A 24,467-nucleotide genomic window follows, 5' to 3' on the forward strand; every position below is an offset into this window, starting at 1 on the left:
AAGGAATTATTCCATGTTTCCCTGGAAATTATTGGTGACTAAGAGCAAATGATCCCGACAGGTGAGAGCAGAGATAGTCCACTTTATTTCGGCTGTGCCTCATGGCTTATGGGATCTTAAGTTTCCCAACCAGGGATCGAAATACTGAAAATGCAGAGTCTTAACCACTGGACCACCAGGGAAGCCCCAGGAGTCCACTTTCTAAATGTAAAAGATACCAGGTAGAGGTCAACAACCAAGATTTTTAATAAAGGGATTGGGGGGGGCGGAGTGTGGAGCACAGAAATCTGCAATACACCATTTTACTTTAGGAAAATCTATATTCTTCAGGCTATGAGAAATTTATTTTTAAACTTTCTGGCATTTTATGATGTGACATTTTGTAAGACTCACTACTGGGAGTCATGCAGAGGAACTGAATCTCATTCACGTAAGACATTAATGAAAAAAAGGTGAAAAACAAATCTGCTCAATTGATTTCCACTCTCATGTCTTCAGTGAGTGGGCCCACATTTCTAATGTGAGAGGCACTGGTGAGTCTCACAGAATCAGTGTATCTGCTTCCTTCCTAACGAGACTTAAGACTTTTACCCCAGGGTCACTTAACGCAATGGTGGTCTGTGGGTTTTCGTGCACCTGAAGCAAGAAATGTGAAGCTAGACTGATGAGAATCTTAACTCTTAATAAAAAGTAAGAGAATAAGCATCCCACATTTACCTTGGCAATGAGAGCACGGAGCGTCGCAAAGCAGTGAGTTAGGTATGTGGTGCTCTGATCACAGCTCAGAGAATTCACAAGGACTCTTAGCACGCCTCCCAGAAGGCTGTCTTTACAGTCCAGAGCCGAGCTCGCCTGGGGGAAGAGAACAACAGCATCGATGAATCCCTGTGCTATGCCCGTGAACTGAGAGGGGAAGACAAAAGTAGGTACTTTTGGCAATTAGCACAGTGACGCTGACATTTCATCTCTTGGTCTATGATCTTAAGGGTTTGAGAAAGTACCCTGCATACAGTACATCACCAGGAGTGCTGAAGCCCTATTTCCACATGACTTTATTCCAAAACTCCCAACTGATTTGGAATTTACACCTTATTCCAGGCTGCTAACTCTAGCTATAAAGCACACCTTCCCCTCATCCTGGGTGAGCTTTTGGAAAGGTCTTTTTCCTTGTATACAAGGCACAGCTTTCCTTGTGGGCCTCCCAGGGGTTGCCTGTGGCAGTGGACGTTCCTAAAGAGAAGCTTATTCATCACCTGCAGCAGGACTAATACCACCAATGTCAATAACAGTTTTCAACTGCCTTTGGAAACTGCAAGTACATTTTGAGCACCGATGTTAAGAAGACAGCACTCAAAGCAGTATTGTATAAAGATATAATTTTCCTGTGGTCATGTATGGATGTGAGAGTTGGACTGTAAGAAGGCTGAGCGCCGAAGACTTGATGCTTTTGAACTGTGGTGTTGGAGAAGACTCTTGAGAGTCCCTTGGACTGCAAGGAGATCCAACCAGTCCATTCTGAAGGAGATCAGCCCTGGGATTTCTTTGGAAGGAATGATGCTAAAGCTGAAACTCCAGTACTTTGGCCACCTCATGCGAAGAGTTGACTCATTGGAAAAGACTCTGATGCTGGGAGGGATTGGGGGCAAGAGGAGAAAGGGACGACAGAGGATGAGATGGCTGGATGGCATCATTGACTCGATGGACGTGAGTCTAAGTGAATTCCGGGAGTTGGTGATGGACAGGGAGGCCTGGCGTGCTGCGATTCATGGGGTCGCAAAGAGTCGGACACGACTGAGCGACTGATCTGATCTGATCAAAGATACCATATACTTTTTGTCTTTATTTTTATACAATAATTACATTTTAAGAGACAAAAGTTGGATTACTAAGGTTCAACTGTGTTTTGATGATATTTCCTTTTCTGGCCCTAGAAACAATACTGGATCCATTTTAATAAATGATTTTTTCATTGGAAACATGTACGGACTCATTTTTGAGGTTAAACTAAAAACGTTATCACCTAGATGTCTTGAGAATTTCTGGAAACATTCACTTAGAAGATGAAATTAGTATGGTGAACTACATTACTGTAAAGTTCACAGTGATATAACACTTTTCTACAGCAGGGTTGGCAAATTCTTGGTACAGATTATTTTTCTTCATTAATTTGTGTCCAAAACAGACATCATTAATCACACTTTTCCCTCTTTTTACTTCGTCCAGTCATAATCTTAGCTCCCATACAGACATCAACCATAATTCAAAGGCGGTTGACCTAGCAAAAAAACAAACATGAAAACCTACCTACCACAACTATTACAGGTATTGAATTATAAGCCCACCACTCACATTATAATCTTTGCATATGCTCAAGTAGATTTAACTATGAGGGTCAGTCTGTCAAGCACCTAAGTCTTTCCAAGTGAACATCAAGTCAATGCATCCAGAAGAATGTCCTGTTTGAGTATTTCTGGAATTTCTAAGGTGGATGCTATTGTAAGTAGCTTTCACTACTGTAAATAGTCTTGCAATGTCACTTCCTTTATCTGGCTTCCCTTGTGGCTCCGCTGGTAAAGAATCCACCTACAATGCGGGAGACCTGGGTTTGATCCCTGGGTCAGGAAGGTTCCCTGGAGAAGGAATAGGTTATCCACTCCAGTATTCTGGCCTGGAGAATTCCAAGGACTGCACAGTCCACAGGGGCACAAAGAATCGGATGCAACTGAGTGATTCACTTTCATTGTAAATAGTAAACTTCCTGACTTCATTAAACAAAAAGCATTTTCTATCACGCTTATTTTTCACAATTTTCTATACAGGATTCTTATTAAATTCCAGTGGACATATTCATGTTGAACAGATCAGGTGTTTGTTGTCCTCACCTGGATAATGTTTTCCTGCATATCAAGGATGATTAAATTTGCTTCTGTAGCCAGATTGCCACTGATCAAGGCTTCTTGATCTAACTCTGCCTTTGTTCTAAGAAACAAAAAGAGGTCAAATTAAAGTGCACATCAAATCTGGTCATCTCCTGATGATGGTAATCCACATGCCAAGTGTAAAGAAATCTTCTGAAGAGTCAATCTAGGAGTGAAAACAAAGCAGCTGGTCACTGGCAACTTGTGTAATTGGAGCCTGGTTAAAAGATTTTCTAGGTAGAGGCTCCAGGCCATTCTCATCCCCACTATTATGAAGAATGATGACAATTATAAAAATAACAAATGGGTAGAAGAGCAATTATTGGTTATTACTAGCAATTAGGCCAGCCAATCAGATTGTTGCTTAAAGCTTGAGGGTCATTCTTGCATTTCACCTGTGAGAATCATCTCCCAACCTGAGCCAAGAAGCCCCTGCAACAAGCTAGAGGACACAAGACTGGGTTTGATGTGAATTTGGCTAATCACAATGCTGCTGGATTAGGAAAGGATGATGTTTCAGAAGCGGTCAGGGAAGAATCAGTGTCTTGACTTTCCAAAGACTACTTTGGGGTTGCACAGTCAAGTACGGGCCTTCTGTCCTTTTCCAATGGAAGCAAGGCTGCATGCCTGTCAGGCACACCATCTAACTTCCTGCTGGATGTCAGTGGTTATTACCCACCAGGGAATGGGAAATTACCTAGTGGAACTTTTCTATTAGGTTCTTTTTTTAAGGAATCAGAGCGTTTTATGTATTAATTCATCCATTCTCATAAATTTCAAGTGAAGCTAGAAAGAGAGATTTCGTATCTTCAAATTTAGTGGCCAGGAAAGGGAAGTGTGAAGAACCGACTTTCTCAAGACGTCCCAGTGCTGAAGTGTTGCCACAGGGGCTAAGGCATCCTGATATAAGCTCAAAAGTCTTGGTCCAAGATCATCCCTTAGCTGTGCTCGAGTCCCTTCACCCAATGATGGGGGCATTGCTGTTGCTTATGTTCCATCAAGGACTCAGAATTGACACTTTCTATGTTTTAAATATTTTCATGCCTAGAATAGGCTCTGTGGTCCCAAGCTGCTCTATATTTTTTCCTCATTCTCCAAATGACAATATTTATGTAAAATAAGTGAAACAGAAAAGCTTCTTTTTATTAATTCACTGGTAGGTTTAGATTTAGAGCAAAGCTATTTAACAGAAACATAATGGGGGGTTACTTGTGTCATTTTATATTTTGTAGTAGCCACACAGGTGAAATTAATGTTAATATTTTTATTTAACCCAATATATCAAAAATATTGCTGATGTGTAATCACAATAAAATTTATTAATGAGATATTTTACATTCTTTTACCTGTGCTAAGTTCAATATCTGACATGTATATTTTCACTTACTGCACTACCATGGCTACTGTACTAGACAGTGCAGATCTAGCGTGACCTAATCTGGGTTTTTTTTTTTCCAAATTTTTCAATTGTGGCAAAATACACACAACATAAAATTTACCACCTTAACCATTTTTAAGTGTACAGTTAAGTGGTCCCAAGTATACTCATATTGTACAACTATCATCACCACTAATATGGATTTAAAAAGCCTATCAGCTATTTCTTGAAAACAATGGTTCTCAAATCTGACTTCACAAGAATCAAATGGGGCTTTCACCACATACTGTTTTCTGAGTAACATTGCTGGAGATCCTGAATTAACTGGCCTGAGGTACATCTGAGCACTGGGGGCTACTAAAGCTCCCCAGGCAATTTTAATGTACAGCTGGGTTGAAAATGACTGCTCTAAAAGAAACAGAGCCAAAATCATTGAATAGTGATCTAAAAGAAGGTGAAAGACACCACTGGTATAATTACAAAAGTTTTCCTAAACAGCTAACTTGCACGGTTACAATTTACTACGGTTTCGCTTTTAAAAAATCACCCATGAAGATGATCAGAAGTGAATCATTACCTCTGGCAACAAGCAGCCCAAAGCGCAGCTCAGGGCTGACTTGACCTGGAGAGGTTTGGTGTGCCCTGTGTGGAAAGCCTCAGTACTGTGCTGTTTCTGTGACAAAAGGGGAAGATTTCCCCAAACACCCACTTACACAGCCCAGGCAATCGTGCTTTCTGTTCGGCTCTTCTTTTAATCTCATGGAGTAGATGGCCTAACTGCCTAAGCAGTTCTGTGTTAATTAACTACATGCAATAGTTCTTTAATTTGTGTGTGTGATGGTGGTGGGGGGCGGGGTGGTGTTCAATGCCTAAATTAAAACGTACAGACTCTCAGAATCAATAGTTTATAAATCAGTTCAGGGAACTTAGAACAAGCACAAAATACCCAAAGCAAATGGATATGATTCCTAAGAGCAACAACTGGGCTATACAAGCAACACATATAATTAAAATATTTATCTCCTTAATGTTTTAAAATAAACTTGACTTCCAAAAGTCCCATAAATGAACCAGAATGATCCATTCTTGTGATAACAACAAAGATAGCAACATATTTATTTATTAAAAAACACTGCTACTCAAGCCCACCTCATCCCCCACCCCTCCTTATAATGGATGTTTTATATACCATGGGGATACCCTGCGTATGCCTTGTCAAGTGTATGCATGTGGGGAGGGGTTGTCTTAAGCCATATAATGTTTCAGCAGTGAACCCCAGGATTCATTAAGCTACCTCTTGCTAAGAGGAACAGCAGATACTAATATGTGCTATCTATTCAGACAATTTAGTTTGAGCCTTCATAGGTCCAAATTGTTGTGTATACTACAATATGGATATAGCATATATTGCAACCCAAGCAGGTTTTTCTTCTTTTACTTTAGCATTATTTTCTGATAATAATATATCATAATACACATTCATTGTAGGAAATACAGAAAAGTATAAAAAGGAAAACATCCTTCACAAACATTCTCAACACAAAGAAAATCGTGGTTAATGTTTTGGTAAATTTCCTTCCAGTCTTTAAAAAATATATCTACTATGTGTAGAGATTTAAAATTATACTCTTAAAACAAATGTCTACTCTGCTTTGTTCACTTAACATTGAATCAAAAGCATTTCCCATATCATTAAAATGATTTGGAAACATTTAAATGCCAACCTAATATTTCATTATCTATTTCCCTATTAGCATTTAGAATGTTTCAATTTTGTGTGGGTCTTCCCTGGTGGCTTGGCAATAAAGAATCTGCCTGCCAATGCAGGCACACTGAGACTTGGGAGACACAAGAGACTCAGGTTTGATCCCTGGCTCAGGAAGATCCCCTGGAGAAGGAAATAGCAACCCCCTGCAGTATTCTTGCCTGGGAAATCCCATGGACAGAGGAACCTGGCAGGCTACAGTCCATGTGGTTGCAAAGAGTTGAACAAGACTTAGTGACTAAACAACAATTTAAAAAAATTTTTTTATGTAATGCTGACATAAATATCCCTGAATATACATCTTTGTACACATTCGTGGAGTGGAAATATGGATTGAAATGATGTGGTCCTGGGTACCCTGTCCTGACTCATCAGCAGTTTTTGTTAAGCTAGCTGAGATTGCTAAACATTAGTTTTCTTTAAATGCTTATTAATGTGATAAATGTTTAAGAGCTGGATATCATAACTCTTTATATCATTGATTATCCTGGAACCCTGGATGAACTAAATGTATACAGATAATGATGTTTCAGTTTCTTACCCTTGGAAGGATGTAGTTGTTTCAGTAACACAAGTAGCCTGGGAAAAATCATTTTGAACTTCAGGTAAAAGTGGCACAAAGTTGCTGAGTGACTTACTTATCTAGCTTCTCATTAGCTTGCCGCCAATGTGTCTGCTCTTTCCTCCATCTCAAATTTTCATTTAGGCCTGGAAATCGGTCATTCCCTAGGAGTTAAGAAATGCACAACAGGAATTTGATTAGCAGTAGTAGCAAGATAACCAGAAGTTTTGTAACAAGCTCAACTGAAGGGACTCAGTGCTGTTTCTCCAGATAATTAGAATCCATGCTGGTGCTGGTGGGAGGCCAAACTCATAACCAAATCTGGGATGGGTTAGTCTGCTCTTTGATTGACAGGCCAGACCTCAGAAGCCCTTCTGGAGTGTTGGCAAGCACATCTCCCATGGACACAGGGTTTCAGTGAAATCAGGGTTTCTCCCCATATTATTTATTTATGAAGAGTGCTGGTGTTGAAAAAGGGTGCTCAACCACCCCTGAGAAGCTCAGCTCCTTCCAAGTTCCCTGCCACCGTGTCCCACTGAAGAGCAGGAACCATCACTTTGTTTTCCTTGAGCACAATGGATAAGGCTGATATGCCCTAAAGAGACGAACTCAGCCTTCTGGAGATCACTCTCAGACTGTGGGGTAGGACCCTCTAAGACCACCGCAGGAGGGGACTGGACCTATTCTAGTAAACCCTGCATGACTTGGGGAAATGATCTTGGAACCAGAACTATAAGTAGGACTATCTACATAGACTCTTCAAATATCCCAGGGAGAAATGAGGGAGACACCATTCATCATCCCACGACTCATATTCTTGGATGGGATCTTTTACCACCAGTAAGTTTTAAACAGAAGATGCCATCTGAGGACATTTTCAGGGCTCCTGTGATCTCAGGAAAGGAGCTTTCCCTTAGAGGAATGTGGCTAACATCACATACATTGTGCGCCGAATCCCAGAATCTGCTTGTCTCTATTATCACACGTGTTAAGAAAGTGGTGGTGTCTATTCATCATGTGGGGAGGATGCTCCTTCCCACAAAGGGTACCAAATTCTGCTGACAGAGAGCAGGGAAGGGCTGACCCAACACACCTGGAGTCCGGCAGCGCCGCATCATCTCCCCTCGGGCCCCTTCCCCACGGAGCAAAGCCTCTTCCAGCCTGGCCTTGACATCCCTCGACTTCTGCAGAACTTGGGTACTGACTTTGTCAGAACTCTGTTTTCCCTGGACAGGACAGAGGCAGGAGGACATTAAGTTTGGGGAGCTCTCTGTTCACGGGGAGAATCCTAAAGACAGAACACCCATGGTGACATCAGCCAGTTTGGACATATGCTACAAAGACACCCTGTTCTGGGGGATCCTCTGGCTGAAATGCTGTCAATGGGAATGACATTCTCTCTGAAGAAGACAGAGATCCTTTCCTGGTGGAATTATCATATCTAGATAGGATACAGATATACAAATAGGTTATAGACTTAAATACAGAAATAAGACAAAATTAAGGATGCTGCCATTGCCCAAACAGAGGGGGAACAGTGACAAGACAGAACTTGAGAGATACCTTGTATTCAAAACATGAGACACAGATGAAAAGGAGATCTAAAATCCTGTTTAGCTGCATGGATGGCAGGTCGGCGATCCACTTCCTAAGGAGGGTCTGGTCAGCATTTTTCATGATCCACAGGAAGCAGATCATGAGGTTTCGGGTCGTGTCAGCATTCAGCATGTTGTACTGCTTGTAGGGCTGGAAGGAGGCAGATTGGGAGATGGATGCAAGGGAAGAGGTTGAGCAGCAGACATAATGAAAGGAATGCTGATTTCTTAATACACAGTGTCTGTACTTCTTCCTGGGCTGGGGTCTGTTTAGGGGAACTCTGCCTTCTCCTGGCAGTGGAAGCTGTATTCTTTGAGCTGGGCTGCTGGGAAAAGGGGCTGGTCCAGGGCAGTATTCTAACCAGGCTTTCAGCCACATAATTGTGGACACCCTCTGTTCAGGAGCCGGAGAAGGCAATGGCACCCCACTCCAGTACTCTTGCCTGGAAAATCCCATGGACGGAGGAGCTTGGTAGGCTGCAGTCTACGGGGTCACTAAGAGTCCGACACGACTGAGCAACTTCACTTTCACTTTTCACTTTCATGCAATGGAGAAGGAAATGGCAACCCACTCCAGTGTTCTTGCCTGGAAAATCCCAGGGACGGGGGAGGCTGGTGGGCTGCCGTCTATGGGGTCTCACAGAGTCGGACACGACTGAAGTGACGCAGCAGCAGCAGTCTGTTTCAGGAGCAGTGTGGTCTGGTGGTCTGCCCTGGACCTTGACCATGCCCTCCCCCCACCCAATCTCAGTAATCCACAAGGGCTTCCAAGCTGCTAAAATCAAGTATATCTCCTTCACACCGGAAACTGCAGGGTTGGATTTATAGCAGATAACTACCCTGGCTTGGTTCCCAAAATACCCTAACTATTCAAGATTTAGCTTCTTTGTCAGAGTCCAAAGTATAAGGGTCATGAACTGCTCAGCAAATGAATCAAATACATAATTCAGTGGAGTCCTTTAGGACAGAGCTTCAACCACAATTTATGTTTTCCTGGGGACAGGGTGTGGGGGCTCAGGCTATTTGCTCTCATGCTTTGGCCACAGTGTTCATTTTAGAGCGCTGAGCACACTCTCTGTCACTCATCCAAACAACACAAAGGACAACATGTGATTCACTCGGCGCAGCTAATACCCAACTGAACGTAGGAGTGAAGCTGCAGAGAGGTGTTAGTTCACATGTGAGGGGAATGGTCGGTTTGAATGTGGAGGATAGGGTTTACGAAGTTACTTTAACATTAGTTTTTCTGAGTATGACCACAAGAAGTAATATTTTTAAATGTATTATAACTTCATAGGAAATATCTTCTAAGAGGTGAACCTTGGACTTTTGAGTTTCTGTTGGAGACAAACAAGAATGTAAAAGGCACATACCACCTGAAGCAGCCAATTTGGGTAAGACAGATATTAGAAAGGTAGAGGAGGTCAGAAAGTACATCATATTTGTTCAGCTGTAGGATGAGTAATGTCAACTATCCATGTCTTTTCTTTTTCCCCTCCTGGCCTTCAACTCTTATGGGTGTGTGTTAGAGGGTGGCGGGGGGGTGGGGTGGGGTGGAATTGGGGAGTGCTAAAGGGAAGAGAAGGCAGTCACTCAGCCAAGCAGAATTATAGGTTGAGAGGCTGTCTTCCCAGGAAAGAACTGGGTTGAGTTCTTTGCAGATATGAATGTTACACTGAAATGCAAACTTAAATTAAGCAAGAGAATGCAGCTCTGTCTTGGCAAAGGGATTGTCAGAGCTCAGCAAGGAACAGAGGTAGATTCCACAGAGTGCAAGCCTCCCACCTGAGGGATCCTTGGTTTGATCTCCTTTACAATATTTCAGATTTTCCAAGTTCATCTTTCTTAGTTTTCCAAACCTTGAACTTAACACTACTGAAATTGCCTGAATTTGTTCTGTGAGGCTCTTGCTGTTGTCAGAATCCTGTCTGGCTCTGTGTTACCTCCCCTTTGTCATTTTCCTTCTCAACTACTAGCCTCACACAATTTCTTCCAGCATTGAGCAATAAGGCAGAAATCTCATTGCCTGCTCTATCCTGGGTTCTGGCAGGTGAATTTAGGAACACATCCATTAATAGATGGGAAAAGACTCAAAACAAAAAATAAACAGGAGAAATGTGGACCAACATACCAGGGAAGACAACATGGTTGTACTTGTCTTCAAATTAAAATTTCCAGCTATAGCCAATGCCACATTCTGATTAATTGCACTGGTCCCTTCTTGTTCTTCATCTGAGCCATTGGCACGATTTTTTCCACCTCGAGCTTCTGCAGCTGCAATCAAAATATTATTGACCTTACTACATGATCCAGCAATCATGCTTCCTAGTATTTACCCAAAGGAGTTGAAAACTGATGTCCACACAAAAATCTGCACACAGATGCTTACAGCAGCTTTATTCATAATTGCTACAACTTGGAAGTAACCTAGATGTCCTTCAATAGGTGAATGGATAAAAAACTGTGGCATATTCAGACAATAAAATATTATTCAGTGCTAAAAAGAAATGAGCTATTAAGCCATGAAAAATCATGGAGGAAACTTAAATGCATATTACTAAGTGAAAGAAGTCCATCTGGAAAGGCAAAACTATGGAGACAGGAAAAAGTTCACCCCTCCTTTTCTCACTTGGTACCCATACATCTGTTCCCTATGTCTGTGTCTCTATTTCTGCCTTGCAAACAGGATCAATTATACCATTTTTTCTAGATTCCACATATATGTGTTAACATACAATATTTGTTTTTCTCTTTCTGACTTAATTCACTTTGTATGACAGTCTCTAGGCTCACCCACATCTCCACAAATGACTCAATTTCATTCCTTTTTATGCCCAAGTAATATTCCATTTATATATGTACTACATCTTCTTTATCCATTCGTCTACTGATGGACATCTAGGTTGCTTCCATGTCTGGCTGTTGTACATAGTGCTGCTATGGACATTAGGGTGCATGTATCTTTTTGAAATACAGTTTTCTCTGGGAATATGCTTAGTAGAGGGATTTCAGCATAGTAATTTTAAACCTGACATTTAGCACTATTTATCTGTTACCATCTATAGTGAAAAGCAGGCAGTCTAATAAAAGAGACAAAATGTCCCCCACAAGATTAGGCTAGAAATTAAGTTTTCAAACTGTGAAAACAAAAAATTTCAAAGCTTTCATAATACTTTTCTATAATATGGTATTTTTACTTCATTTATATATTTCAAATAATGGCCAAATAGAAAGGAATACAAAGTTACAGAATTAAATAATTATCTTATAGAGTAGTAAGCCATTATTACAAATTCAGCAATCATTTATTAGATTTTGAATGTCTGAAATAAATGTTAATTTATTATACTCATGTAATATATTTATATATAGGTATAGATGTATGCAAACAAAATAGGGACCCACAATTGAAAAGGTTTATTTTTATGACCATGATAAATTACACATAGAAAGTATTTGTTTAAGTAGTTCTGAGGAAAATGTGTTAAAACATGTATGACTGATCCATTAAAAACTCATAATTTTATAGACCTGTCAACATTATAGTTTCTTGACTTTCAATTTTTCAGAAAAATAGCCATGTGAACAGATTTTCACCTGCCAAACTTGTAAAAACAGAACTCAATTTTTAAAAAATAATTCACTACTGTTCTTAAGTCAATAGAATTTTTAAGCACAGAGTGAAATGAAGAACATGTGGCAATTATTCAAGACCTGATAACATTATCAGGATTACTTTGAGGATACATTCTCATTTTTCCTAAATGTGCATAGGCTCATGGTTACAAGAAAAAGAGAGGAGAGAAGGATAGAAATATTTGCTGCCAAGATGCTTTCACAGAAGTTCTCTCATTTCCTCTTTATCAAAACCCTAAGATATAGACATTGCTATCACATTTTTACAGCTGAGGAAAGGAAGGGAAGGCATTAAATGGTTGAGGAAATTTCCAAAGGTCACATACAGTATAAACGGTCTGGAATTTGAATTCTGTTGTATTTTTTAAAAAATATTATACTCTTAGTTTATTAATCAAAAGATTTCATATCTAATAAATATACTATACTATCTTTAATAATAGAATATTTACATTGTTTTCCCACTTGTTAGCTACATCACAACTATAAAGTTCAGTGCATACATAAAGAAATCACTGAGATTTAAAAGACCAAGTGCTCTAGAAGGGTGGGAAGGGGCAGGAGGTGGGAGGGAGGTTAAAAGGGAGGGGACATATGTATACCTATGGCTGATTCATGCTGCTGTATGGCAGAGGCCAGCACAGTATTGTGAAGCAATTTTCCTTCAATTAAATAACTAATTTTGAAAAAAAAAACAAAAAAATAAGGTTTGTAGTTAAAAAGATATAATGCTACTGTTCGCTTAATAGACCACAATACAGAGAAAGCATAACTTTCATATGTACTGGGAACAAAAAAAACCCACAAACAAACAAATGCTAAAAAGTTATGATCCAAAGTGGCTGATTTGGAAAATTTTAATCAACAATGAAACTTTGGATAATGTGTGTTAACGTGATTCCCTTGCTTTGGGAACAAACAAATAACAGATCCTCAAATGAAACTTTCTTGAAATGTCCATGCAAAATTCTACAAGGGATCTGCAAAGCCATACTCTGAATTGCACCTTTAAATTCCGAAGACAACTATCTTCTCCGTTTGCCCTTTACTCAGGCACTGCTACAGGAAGCTCTGTGCATCTTACCGAGCAGCCAGCTCATCTGGTGGGCTAAGATAGCTTCCGTAACTTCCCTGCCCATTTTCCCCCTCATTTTATGAGCTAAATGATTGTCACCACAAGGAGTTTAGAAATGATTGTCACACAGGACATTTTGCTTTTGGAGGAAGCAGGAAACCATGATAGTTCTAAGGTTCCAAGCATGATTCCTTACAAGGATTCTATACTTAACCACGCGTCAGTTAGAAGAATAGCACCTCCCTTCGCTGAGGAAAAAGCAAAAAGCACCCTGAAGCAGTCAGCAGTGTGTGTGTGTGTGTGTGTGTGTGTTAGGGGAAGGACAGGCAGATGGGAAGGACAGGCAGATGGGATTTGTCTTTCTCAGGTCTCAGATAAGATGCTGTTTTTGAGTGAGGGTGGTTTTGTTTGTCTACATTCCCTAATCCGCACTGTAACATGCAAATAAACTCAGGAGGTGCCTTTTAACAATTGATGCTTTCCTCTGGTGGCCAAGTGGGAGATACTGAATTCCAACCTTAATGAGCTTTTTAGTGCTAAAGGCAAAATTCCTCTGCCATAACAGCATTTCCTAATAGTGTCAGACAACATGATATATATATTTTTTGGCATGGTACAAATGTTTAGACTCATTTGAGTCTGCTTCTTTCCTTAAGTGCTCATAAAATAAAAGAGAAGAAACACTTTATTTCAAGACGTCAGACCACAGATCACTAAAAGGAGTAATTCTGTTATTTTCTCATCCTTTGTGGTGTACGGTCTTTAGTGTTTATGTACCAACAGACCAATGAATGAATGAATGAGCAAACAATTAAAAAAAAACACATATACATGTGGCTTAAAAAATACACTTACCAGGGCCTATGTTTGAAAAGGTTTGGAAAGCAGTGGTAGTGGGAAGGGCTCACGCTAGCATATCAGCCCTGGAGCCAGCAATGGAAACCTCATTTTAGTGGTGAATCTGGCAGGAACCCCCATCAATCCAAAGAAGGAAACAGAAGGCATCATTACCTGTAAAGTCATAGAGCTGTGGCAAAGCATCCAAAATGATACCAACCAAAGGCAGGTAGAGGGCAGCAACTTTGACCTTCACCTCTGGTTTAACACAACGCGGGTCCAGGTCGTGAGAACTCAGCAGGCTGTGGATGGCACTGACAGCTTTCCTTTGTACTTTGATGATCCTGTTGGCACAACACAAAAAGCCAAAGGCCATAGTGAAGCAAGGTTGACCAGAATGCTCCTAAACAACGAGGTGATGATATGAAAACCAAGCAAAGTAGGGCTGAGGTGTACAGAATCCAGAGACAAGCTGCTTGTGGTCTAGTCCTGGCTCTGCTGTTAGCACAATGTTTAAAGTTCACCATGTTGTAGAATCAGTACTTCACCCCTTTTTATCATTGAATAATATTCCATCACATTTTATTTAGCTAAATAAATAATGTGTTTATAAATCTTATAAATAATAAGATTACCCTTATGATTTCATCTAAGAGTTTTATGGTTTTAACACTTACATTTAGCTAAATAAATAATATTCCAATCACATTTTATTTAGCTAAAGTGAAAGTCACTAAATCATGTCCAACTCTTTGTGACCCCATGGACTATACAGTCCATGGAATTCTCCAGACCAGAATACTGGAGTGAGTAGCCATTCCTGGCTCCAGGGGATCTTCCCAACTCAGGGATCAAACCCAGGTATCCTGCATTGCAGGCATATTCTTTATCATCTGAGTCACCAGGGAAGCCTAAGAATACTGGAGTAGGTAGCCTGTCTCTTCTCCAGTGGATATTCCTGACCTAGGAATCGAACCGGGGACTTCTGCATTGCAGGCAGATTCTTTACCAGCTGGCTACATTTTATTTATGTAATTCATCAACTGATGGACATTCGGGTTGTTTCTACTTTTTGGCTATGATGACTTATGAACACTGTTGTGAATATTTGTATAAGTTTTTATGTAGGTATAGGTTTTTTATTTCTCTTAGACATCTACCACAGGGCAGAATTATTGGATCATATGACAACTCTGTATTTAATCTTTAGAGGAACTACATCATTTTACATTCCCACCAGCAGCTCTATCTTCTCTTTGCCAACATTTGTTATTATCTGTCTTCTGTATTATAGCCAGGTGCTAAGAGCTGACTATGATCTGCTCCCCTCAAATTCTTATGTTGAAACCTAATCCCTTATGTGATAGTGTTTGGAGGTGAGGCCTTTAGGGGGTGCTTTAGGTCATGACATCAGAGCCCTCATGAATGGAATTAGTGCCTTTATAAAAAAGACTGCAGAGAGCTCACTTAACCCTTTCTGCCACAGGGGAACACAGCAAGAAGATGCCCATCTGTGAACTAGGGAGTGAGTCCTCACCAGACACTAAATCTGTCAGCTCCTTGACTTTGAACTTCTCAGTCTCCAGAACTGTGAAAAATAAATTTCTGTGCTTTATAAGCCACCTAATCTATTTTTGTTAGAGCAGCCCAAAGGAACAAAGACAGAGGAGTATTTAACTGGTTTTGATAAACATTTCCCTGATGGATAATTATGTTGAAAACTTTTTCATGGGCTTATTGGTCATATTTTCATTGGAAAAATGTCTGTTCTGATCCTTTGCTCTTTAAAAAATTGAGTTATTTGTTCTTTTATTATTGAGCTGTAAGACATAAAAAATATATTTTAGACATAAATCCCTTATTAGATCAATGATTTGCAAATATTTTCTCCTATTCTGCTTGCTGTCCTTTTCCTTTATTAATGATGTCCTCTAAAGGACAGAAGTTTTAATTTTAATGGAGTCTAACTTACCTCTTTTTCTCTTTTGCTGGGTTTATTTTTGATGTTAGATTTAAGAAACCATTGCCTAATAATATTTCTTGAAGATTACCCTTACGATTTCATCTAAGAGTTTTATGGTTTTAACACTTACATTTAGGTCTTTGATATACTTTAACTCTTGTATATGGTGTGAGATAGGGGTCCACTTTCCTTCTTTTGAATGTGGACATCCAGTTTTCCCAGTGCCGTCTCTTGAAAACACTACTCTTTCACCACTGATTGTTTTGCACTCTCATTGAAAAATCATTTGACTATAAATGTAAGGATTCATTTCTAGACTCAATTTAATTTCATTAATTTATACATCTATCTTTAGATCAGAACCACATAGTCTTGATTAATTTTGCTTTGTATCAAGTTTTGAAGTGGGATGTGTGAGTTCTCCAGTTTTGTTCTTTTTTTTCAAGACTGTTTTGGTTATATTGGAGTCCCTTGAATTTTCAAATGCATTTTAGTATCAGCTTGTCAATTTCTGTAAGGGCCAGCTGGAATGTTGAGAGGAATTGTACTGAATTTGTACATCAACTTGGAGACTATTGCCATCTTAACAATGTTAAATTTTATGATCCATGAATATGTCATGTCCCTCCATTTATTTAGATCTATTTCTTTCTAAGGTGTTTTGCAGTGAACAAGTCTTAAACTTCTTCTGTTAAATTTATTCCTAAGAATTTTATTCTTTTGATGCTACTTTAAGTGGAATATTTTTAAAATTTTTATATTGCTCATGGAAGGAGTATAGAAATACAATTAATTTTTGTATATTGATCTTGTATCCTGCAATCTTGCTGAACTCATTTATTACCTTTAATGGCTTTTTTAGTGGGAACTTTAGGATTTTCTATAAACAAATCATGTCACCTGTGAACAGAGACAGCTTTACTTCTTCCTTTCCAACATGGATGCCATGGGTAGAACTTCCAGTAAAATGTTGAACAGAAGAAGAAAGAATGGACATTTTTGTTTTGCTCCTATAAGCAAATACTTGTAAGCAAAGTATTCAATCTTTCACCAATAAGTATGATATTAGCTGTGGGTTTTTCATAGATGCCTTTATCAGGTTGAGGAAATTCTCACATATTCCTACAGAGTTTGTGGAGTGTTTTCCAGAGGTACTAGATTTTGTCAGATGCTTTTTATTCTTCTATTGTGATGACTGAGTGGGGTTTTCGTCCTTTATTATATCAATTGACCTTCAGATGCTAAACCAATCTTGCATTCCTAGAATAAATCCTACTTGGCCTTGGTGTAGAATGGCACCCCACTCCAGTACTCTTGCCTGGAAAATCCCTGGAAGGCTGCAGTCCTTGGGGTCGCTGAGGGTCAGACACGACTGAGCGACTTCACTTTCACTTTTTACTTTCATGCATTGGAGAAGGAAATGGCAACCAACTCCAGTGTTCTTGCCTGGGGAATCCCAGGGATGGGAAAGCCTGGTGGGCTGCTGTCTATGGGGTCGTACAGAGTTGGACACGACTGAAGTGACTTAGCAGCAGCCTTGGTGTATAACCTTTTAATATATGTTGTTTAGTTCAGTCTGCCAATATTTTATTGAGGATATTTACATCTATATTCATATTGGTCTGCAGTTTTCTTGTGATATCTTTATCTGCTTTGCCATCAAGGTAATGCTGGCTTCATAGAATGAATTGGAGGTGTCCTTTCTTCTATTTTTTGGAAAAACGTGAAGGATTGGAGTTAATTCTTCTTTAAACATTTGGTAGCACAGCACAAAAATGCTAGATAATTTACACATGCTTAAAAATCACTATAGATTTAGTGACGTATGGATGTTACCTTCTTATACCCTCAGGTAAGAAGGGTTCCACAGCGATCCCTTAGACTCTAGAGCTACGGCTCCTTTCAGGAGTTCAGCTGTTGAGATGTGTACCACTGGCCCTGTGCCTCAGATGGGTGGGTGTTGGTGAGACTATTAATTGCTTTGGCAGCCAAAGGAAGAACTGATCAAAAGGATGTATTATCAGAAAATAAATTGTTTCTGAGACTTCTGCTCATATATAAAGTCCATGATGGTATTTTTAATGACTCTCCAGGAGAACAACTGACAACCCAACAATCAGGAATTATTGTTTTGCCAAAGGAGTGACGCTCTTAATTAGTTACCCTTTGGGGGGTAGAAAAGGTACTGTGTGTGTGTGTGTGTGTGTGTGTGTGTATGTGTTTGAGAAAATAGACCTATCTGATTAAACATAATTACATGATGATCTCTGAACATACTCTACTCTCTTATTAGTAAAATAATAGCAACGATCTTACGAGGAATCAAAACAGATGCAAAGCCTGGTTGCTTAGACGTTTCACTAGAAGTGAAATGGAAAACAGAGACTACCACTCATGTAGATACTAAAGCGTATCATGCTTTCAGAAATCATGGAAATCTCTGCTATCAAAGGACAATCACGATAAAGTATGCGTGCATGTGTGTGTGTGAAGGCAATTTTCTTTCTGCACAAGCCTCCTTCTCAGCACATTCTCAGCTTAATGTGTCAAGGCACTTCGTGTTGCTGTGGAAATTCATGTTAGCTATAGGGTATAAAATTCCACTGAGAAAACTGGGAGGAGTTTGATGAAACTGAAGCCTTTGAAAACGAAGCTAAGGATATTCTTGGTGACTGAATTTCTGGAAGGGGGCAGAATTCAGAGCTGAGAACATCAGACTTCCCACCATGACCTGCTGGGAGATAGAGACCTACCATCTCTTAAGCATTATCAGTACGGACAAAGCATTTGGGACACATTTGTTACTGAAGTTACATAAACTTGTGCTCTTGTAATTGTTTCATACAGAGATGTCCTATTTTTGTCACAAAATTATAAATACTTTGAGAAAACTTCAGAATCTTGAATTAGACAACAATCTATAACATACAGCAATGCTGCCACTAATCAGCACATTCTATTTCAGAAACTTCTTGAACAGAGGGAGGAAGAAGGTAGGCATTGTAGGAGTAGGTTTTCAGGCAGAGAGCTAATGTGGTACAAGAGGGTGGGCCCTAGGGAAGGACTCTGGAGACCACGATCTCTAGACTTGAGTCTGCTGTGTAACTTTGGGCAAGTTCCTTCAATTCCATGGGCCTAACCTGAACACTAACAGGGCTGAATCTAGATTATTTTCCAATCCTAACACTCCTTGGATTTAAGCCCCTGTCAGCAGTGTGCCAAGTGGCATCTGGCTGCTGCCTCTGTGCATACAGGTCACCCAAGGTACACCTTAAAAACAGCTTTGTTTCTAAGCAGCTCACTAGCCAAGCATCCCGGGGAACCCTAGTAGAATTGGTAAAGTGAAAGTGTTAGTCGCTTAGTTGTGCTGCTCAGTTATGTCCAATTCTTTGGGACCCCATGGACTGTAGCCCGCCAGGCTCCTCTGTCCATGGGATTCTCCAGGCAAGAATACTGGAGTGGGTTGCCATTTCCTTCTCCAGGGGATCTTACTGACCCGAGGATCGAACTGGGCCTCCTACACTGCAGGCAGATTCTTTACAGTCTGAGCCACTGGAGGCCTTGGTAGAATTGGCAACTTCCTCATAATGAATAAGCGGTTGAAAAGAGCTGTTTTATGGTTACTCTCCATCCCTCATGCCTTTCCACGTTCCCATTGGCACCACTTTCTAAAAACGTGGCTGCTTCTATTCCTTGGAGCTGGTGAATGGTGGAGTTTTTCACCAAGGAAGATAAGTCAGAGTGCAAAAATTTGGTAAGGAGCATCCTTTTTTTTTTTTGCTTTCTGTTCCACTATAAATGTTTGAGACATACCCTTCCCCTTCAGCATCCAGGGCAGCAGCCAGCTCGGTGAAGAGAAGCCCGGTGAGGAAGTGCTGCTGGCGGTACTCCGGTGTCAGGTCGAACATGCTAGCAATCTTCTGGTCCTGGAAACTGGAGCAGGAGCTGGAGTTCTATAGAAATGTAAGGGGCAGTTTTCTAAGCAACAAGAACTGGAATTAACACCACGATGGTGAGGATGCATCAAGCATATGCTACCAGCCAGGCTCTGTAGGCACAACGCAGTGAAGCAGTTACTGCTCACATCCCTACGTGTCAGATGAAGAAACTGGGACTTAGAGTGTCCACTCTGCTCAACTAGCGAAGAAGACTAAAATCCTAGGGTCACATCTGGATAGGGAAATGGGGATTCTACCCCATGTTATGGCTCTGAGCTGGTGATTCCTCTATAACAGACTGCCACCTTTATTTAAGGTTCCTGTTTACACTTCTGAATATGATTTACCTACATTGCCTGAATTTTGCTGGCCTGGAAACCAGAAGCAGCCTCAGGCAGGGAAGTGTCACATTTACCAGTCCTGGCCAATACCTGTGTTCTTATCTTAGGGCGTACTTCATATGTCACTAAGAAGCTACAAATGTCTCTAGCCAGCCTTTCCAGTTTGGTGATGCTGGGAGGTGGTCAGAAGGGGAATATGGGGGAGGACGAGGGGCAGAGCTGGCAGGTGTGGAACAGCTGCTTGTAAGTCAGCTCTTCCCCAGTTCACAGGAAGATGGTCATGCGGTGCACGTCTGAATCTGAATGTCATCTGGCATGAATAGCTAAGATTTTTAAAAGAATTATTAAGATAAGCCTCCTCCTTTGTGCTAGGATCAAAGACAATGCATCTGAAGGAAAACCTAAAAAGAAGAAATCTTGCCTGCTATTCTGAGCTACTGATTTGTTCCCTATATATGGAATATGACTATTAAACAGCAGTACTTTATAAAGTTTTTCTACAGAACACCAGTTCCCAAACCAATGGAGGAAAAAAAAGATTTCCAGAGTCCAGTCATTTTGGGAAGTACTGCTTATCATTCACCTCCTCCTCCTCCTTCCTTTGCCACCCCAGGGGCATTGTAATTTATATAAACAAGTTAGAGACTCTTCAATGGCCTATTGCAAAGAAACCTTTTAACACCGTGTTTCTAAAATGGATTTGTCTTCAGAATTCTATATTTGTATAATACCTCCTAAAATCCTGTGAAATGTGGGGCCCACCAAACCTAACCTGCATAATACTGATCTACAAAAAGAGACTGGCCATGCTGTCAAAGCCTCATTTCTAAATATTAATACAAGTGTTACTCTTCTGTGCTGATTAAGAAAAAGAATTTTTAGAAATATACTCTATAAAACAGACCATTTGATTATTTTACAAGGAGATATTTTTAGTGTTTCAAGAGCTACATTTTCGAGAATATGATTCAAGGTGGAATCATTTTGTACTTAATTTCATTCTATATCAGAATCAGCAGAAAGTTCTAGGATCATTCAAAGATACAATACAGTATCCATGTTAAAAACTACTACTAGATCATTTGGGAATCAATATAAAGGAAACTAACTGTAATTTCATAAATTTTATGAAAGGAAGGTTTCATAAGGTTTAGGAAAAGGGAAGTGAGCAAAGGAGACTGTCAAGCTAAAGTAAAGACTGTCAGCAAAAGATCTGTGATTTTTCTATGAATTAGACATTTTTCATAGTGCATATAGATTTTGTGCTCTTCTGGCCTCAGCAGGGACCCTTGAACCCAGACAGAAAACAATCACATAGCTTGTAAATGATTAGTTAGATGAAATAACTTTGGGTAGCATACGTATGTGTATCTGGATTAACACATACAATGTGTATCAATTGGTTTGAATAACTTAATTTTTCTTCTAATTAAGAAGACCAATCTGTATAGGAATAAATGACTAAGCCAAGCTAATTCAACAAAATAGCTTAAACACTTTCCAGTTAGCTGATTACCTGGGAAGATATGGAGGGACAGGGAGATGCTGGAGCAGTATCCGCATTCATAAAGAAGAGGTTCAGATTGAGGTAATGCTCATGGCTGCAGAGAATTCTCAGGAACTCCAGCCTCATGGAAATGAGCGTTGGAAGGTTGTTGAGCTTGGCGGACAGCTGGTAAGAAAATGAGGAGGGAAAAGAGGTTTTATTCTATGGTGAATGGAGTTGAGGTTGACAGACACAAAATTATCTTTTCTCCCCAGATTACAGAAATCAGTGGAATAAAAATGAGTGGGACAGGGCAACAGATGGCAAGCTCTGCATTATGGGAAGGTCCAGTAAGTTTTCATCCATTGTCATTGTTTAGTCACTAAGTCACGTCTGACTCTTTAGCAACCCCATAGACTGTAGCCCTCCAGTCTCCTCTGATCATGGAATTTCCCAAGCAAGAATACTGGAGTGGGTTGCCACTTCCTTCTTCAATGGATCTTCCTGACCCAGGGACCGAACTTGTGTCTCCTGCATTGCAGGTGGATTCTTTACCACTGAGCCACTTTACTGTTCTTTTTAGGATTCCAGTCTAACAGCTGGCCATAATGAGAATGCTTGCCTCAACCCAACCCTCATTAAATCTCTAATATGATGGATGGCAAGCTCATGCCTAAAATAATCTGGAGGTATGTCTTCGCTGTAACACAATAAAATTTCACAAAAATCCTACCGTGTCTGAGAAACTAAAGGAAAGGAGTTGACCCCACATGCGGCCACACAAAACTAATGAAATGGGCCTGGATGACTTGAATGCCACAAGTGCTCTCTGTGGTTTCTAATTAAAGGCCGCACTGGTAAGCTTTCAAACCAGTCCCTAGATGAAAGAATCAAATTACTTACGAAAGTATGTAGTCCCCGCGTAAAAGCCAAGGAGTTTGCCCCAACGTGGGAGAGGAGGAAGTGAAGGAGAAAGAGAAAGCTGGGAGAATTTTCAGGAAAAATCTTTTCAAACAAAGCAACTGTGAAAAAAGCAATGAAAAGCTGGCAAACATGACAGTCTGGAAGAGACCCCTTGCTTCCCTCAGGCAGGCTGACATCTGAAGGACTGAGATGCTACAGGCAGTGACAAAGTAAGCAAAGAAGGGCTTGAGGGACATTCTGTGCTGTGCGTGCTTAGCTGTGTCTGACTCTGTGTGGCTCCATGGACTGTAGCTCACCCGGCGCCTCTGTCCATGGGGATTCTCCAGGCAAGAATACTGGAGTGGGTTGCCATTTCCTTCTCCAGGGGATATTCCCGACCCAGGGATCAAACCCAGGTCTCCTACATTGCAGGCGGATTCTTTACCGTCTGAGCCACCAAGGGATGGAGCTTCAACCTCAGGATATCACCACAAGGACTCTGCTGGCCCAGCACAGGATGCCAAGCATCTCACCCTTACAAATGGCCATGCTTCCTCTTCATGCACTTTAAGAGCAGTTTTATAAACTATATAATTTAAATGAGCACATATTTTAAACCATTTTAGGAAAAAACCATTGTGTTATGGCATTTTACCTATAGAATCTGTAGTTAGTAGAAATTTATTGGAAAAAAAATGAATGCACTATGTACTATAGAAAAAATAGAATATATGACTTCTGTGTATGAACCTTTACCAGAACCCATACTCTTATCAATGTGTATTACTGGCTGATTTTGAACAGGGACATCAGCAAATTATACTAATTAAAACTCAGTTTTATGCCCTTCACTCAATGACCACTCAAGAGTTGTTGGGTCAAGCCTGCTATCAGAACTTGAAAGCACAAGATACCTGAGAAGGCCACATTGTGGGCATCTTTCATAAGTCCCTTGAAGCTTCAATGAAGACAAAAATTTCAAAAATAATTTTAGCAATGTTTAAGAAAGAGTAAAGAGCAGTTTGGGCTTCCCAGATGGCACTAATAGTAAAGATCCCACCTGTCAATGCAGGACATGTAAGACACTTTTGATCCCTGGGTCGGGAAGATCCCCTGGAGGAAGGCGTGGCAACCCACTCCAGCATTCTTGCCTCAAGAATCTGATGGACAGAGGAGCCTAGAGGGCTACAGTCCCTCTAGGGCCGTGTAAAGCCATGGGGCCACAAAGAGTCAGACAGGACTGAGGTGACTTAGCATGCACACAGGCAAGGTGCATCCTGTGTGCAAACATCCTTTGCAAAGGTCAGGGCCCAAAGCTGTAGCCTTGGTGGCCCAATTTTCACAACCATCTTGCTAAGTCAGTTCAGCTGTAATTTCTCACCCTTGAGATCTGAGCAAATTCCTCACCCCTCATGTTCCCCAGGTGGTTCTGATCACCCTAACATGCCTTCAGCAAGAATCCTGTTAGGTTAGTTTGACCAGAATTCTCCCTTTACCCCTGATTTTTCTCTTAGTAGTTTTTCATCCACTTACTACTCTTACCCTGTTCCTTGGCTATAAATTGGCATTTTTCCTTCTGTATTCAGAGTTGAATGCAATCTCTTTCCCCTACTGAAATATCCAATGCAGTGGTCTTATACCTATCACAATGGTCCTGAATAGAGTCTGCTTTACAGTTTAACAAGTTTAATGGATACATTTTTTTATACCAGAGGCGAACCCTGGGCTTACAGTGGTGTTCCAGTCCTTTCTTTCCATATATTCAACATCAAGTTTTGAAAAACAGATTAACTCGTGTTTGCAATTCATCCAATGATCTGCCATCCTAAACACCTAAGAGTGACGGCAAAGGGAAATGGCACCTTCCTCCACCACCTCCTCCCACCATTCTGGTAGGACAGGGCCAGAAGATCCAAGCAGGGGCAGGAGGTCAGGCTATACAAGATGTTCCTGCTCTGGTACTTCTGATATTTCCTTAGGATTCTTTGTAAGCCATCTTCCTTATTAGGAGTCTCTTTAGAACAGTCATGGTCTTTTTAGCAAGGGAGGGGAGATCCTTTTATTTTGCAA

The 24,467-nt window shown here is 40.5% G+C and overlaps 1 protein-coding gene across 4 annotated transcripts in view; it reads right to left on the bottom strand.

Moving 5' to 3' along the window:
- Window positions 1-24,467, bottom strand: part of DOCK8 (dedicator of cytokinesis 8) — a 266,249-nt gene that overhangs the window by 40,359 nt on the left and 201,423 nt on the right. For all 4 annotated transcript variants that reach the window (XM_027549402.1, XM_027549403.1, XM_027549404.1 and 1 more), the window contains 9 exons: window positions 21,525-21,680; window positions 19,543-19,682; window positions 13,941-14,110; window positions 10,350-10,492; window positions 8,187-8,369; window positions 7,717-7,849; window positions 6,700-6,787; window positions 2,883-2,979; window positions 718-852 (listed from right to left, as the gene is read on the bottom strand). In XM_027549402.1, the coding sequence (XP_027405203.1) occupies window positions 718-852; window positions 2,883-2,979; window positions 6,700-6,787; window positions 7,717-7,849; window positions 8,187-8,369; window positions 10,350-10,492; window positions 13,941-14,110; window positions 19,543-19,682; window positions 21,525-21,680 (1,245 nt within the window). The remainder of the gene's footprint in view (window positions 1-717; window positions 853-2,882; window positions 2,980-6,699; window positions 6,788-7,716; window positions 7,850-8,186; window positions 8,370-10,349; window positions 10,493-13,940; window positions 14,111-19,542; window positions 19,683-21,524; window positions 21,681-24,467) is intronic.

The sequence above is a fragment of the Bos indicus x Bos taurus genome, chromosome 8, assembly GCF_003369695.1.
Source record: "Bos indicus x Bos taurus breed Angus x Brahman F1 hybrid chromosome 8, Bos_hybrid_MaternalHap_v2.0, whole genome shotgun sequence".
NCBI classification, from domain to species: domain Eukaryota; kingdom Metazoa; phylum Chordata; class Mammalia; order Artiodactyla; family Bovidae; genus Bos; species Bos indicus x Bos taurus.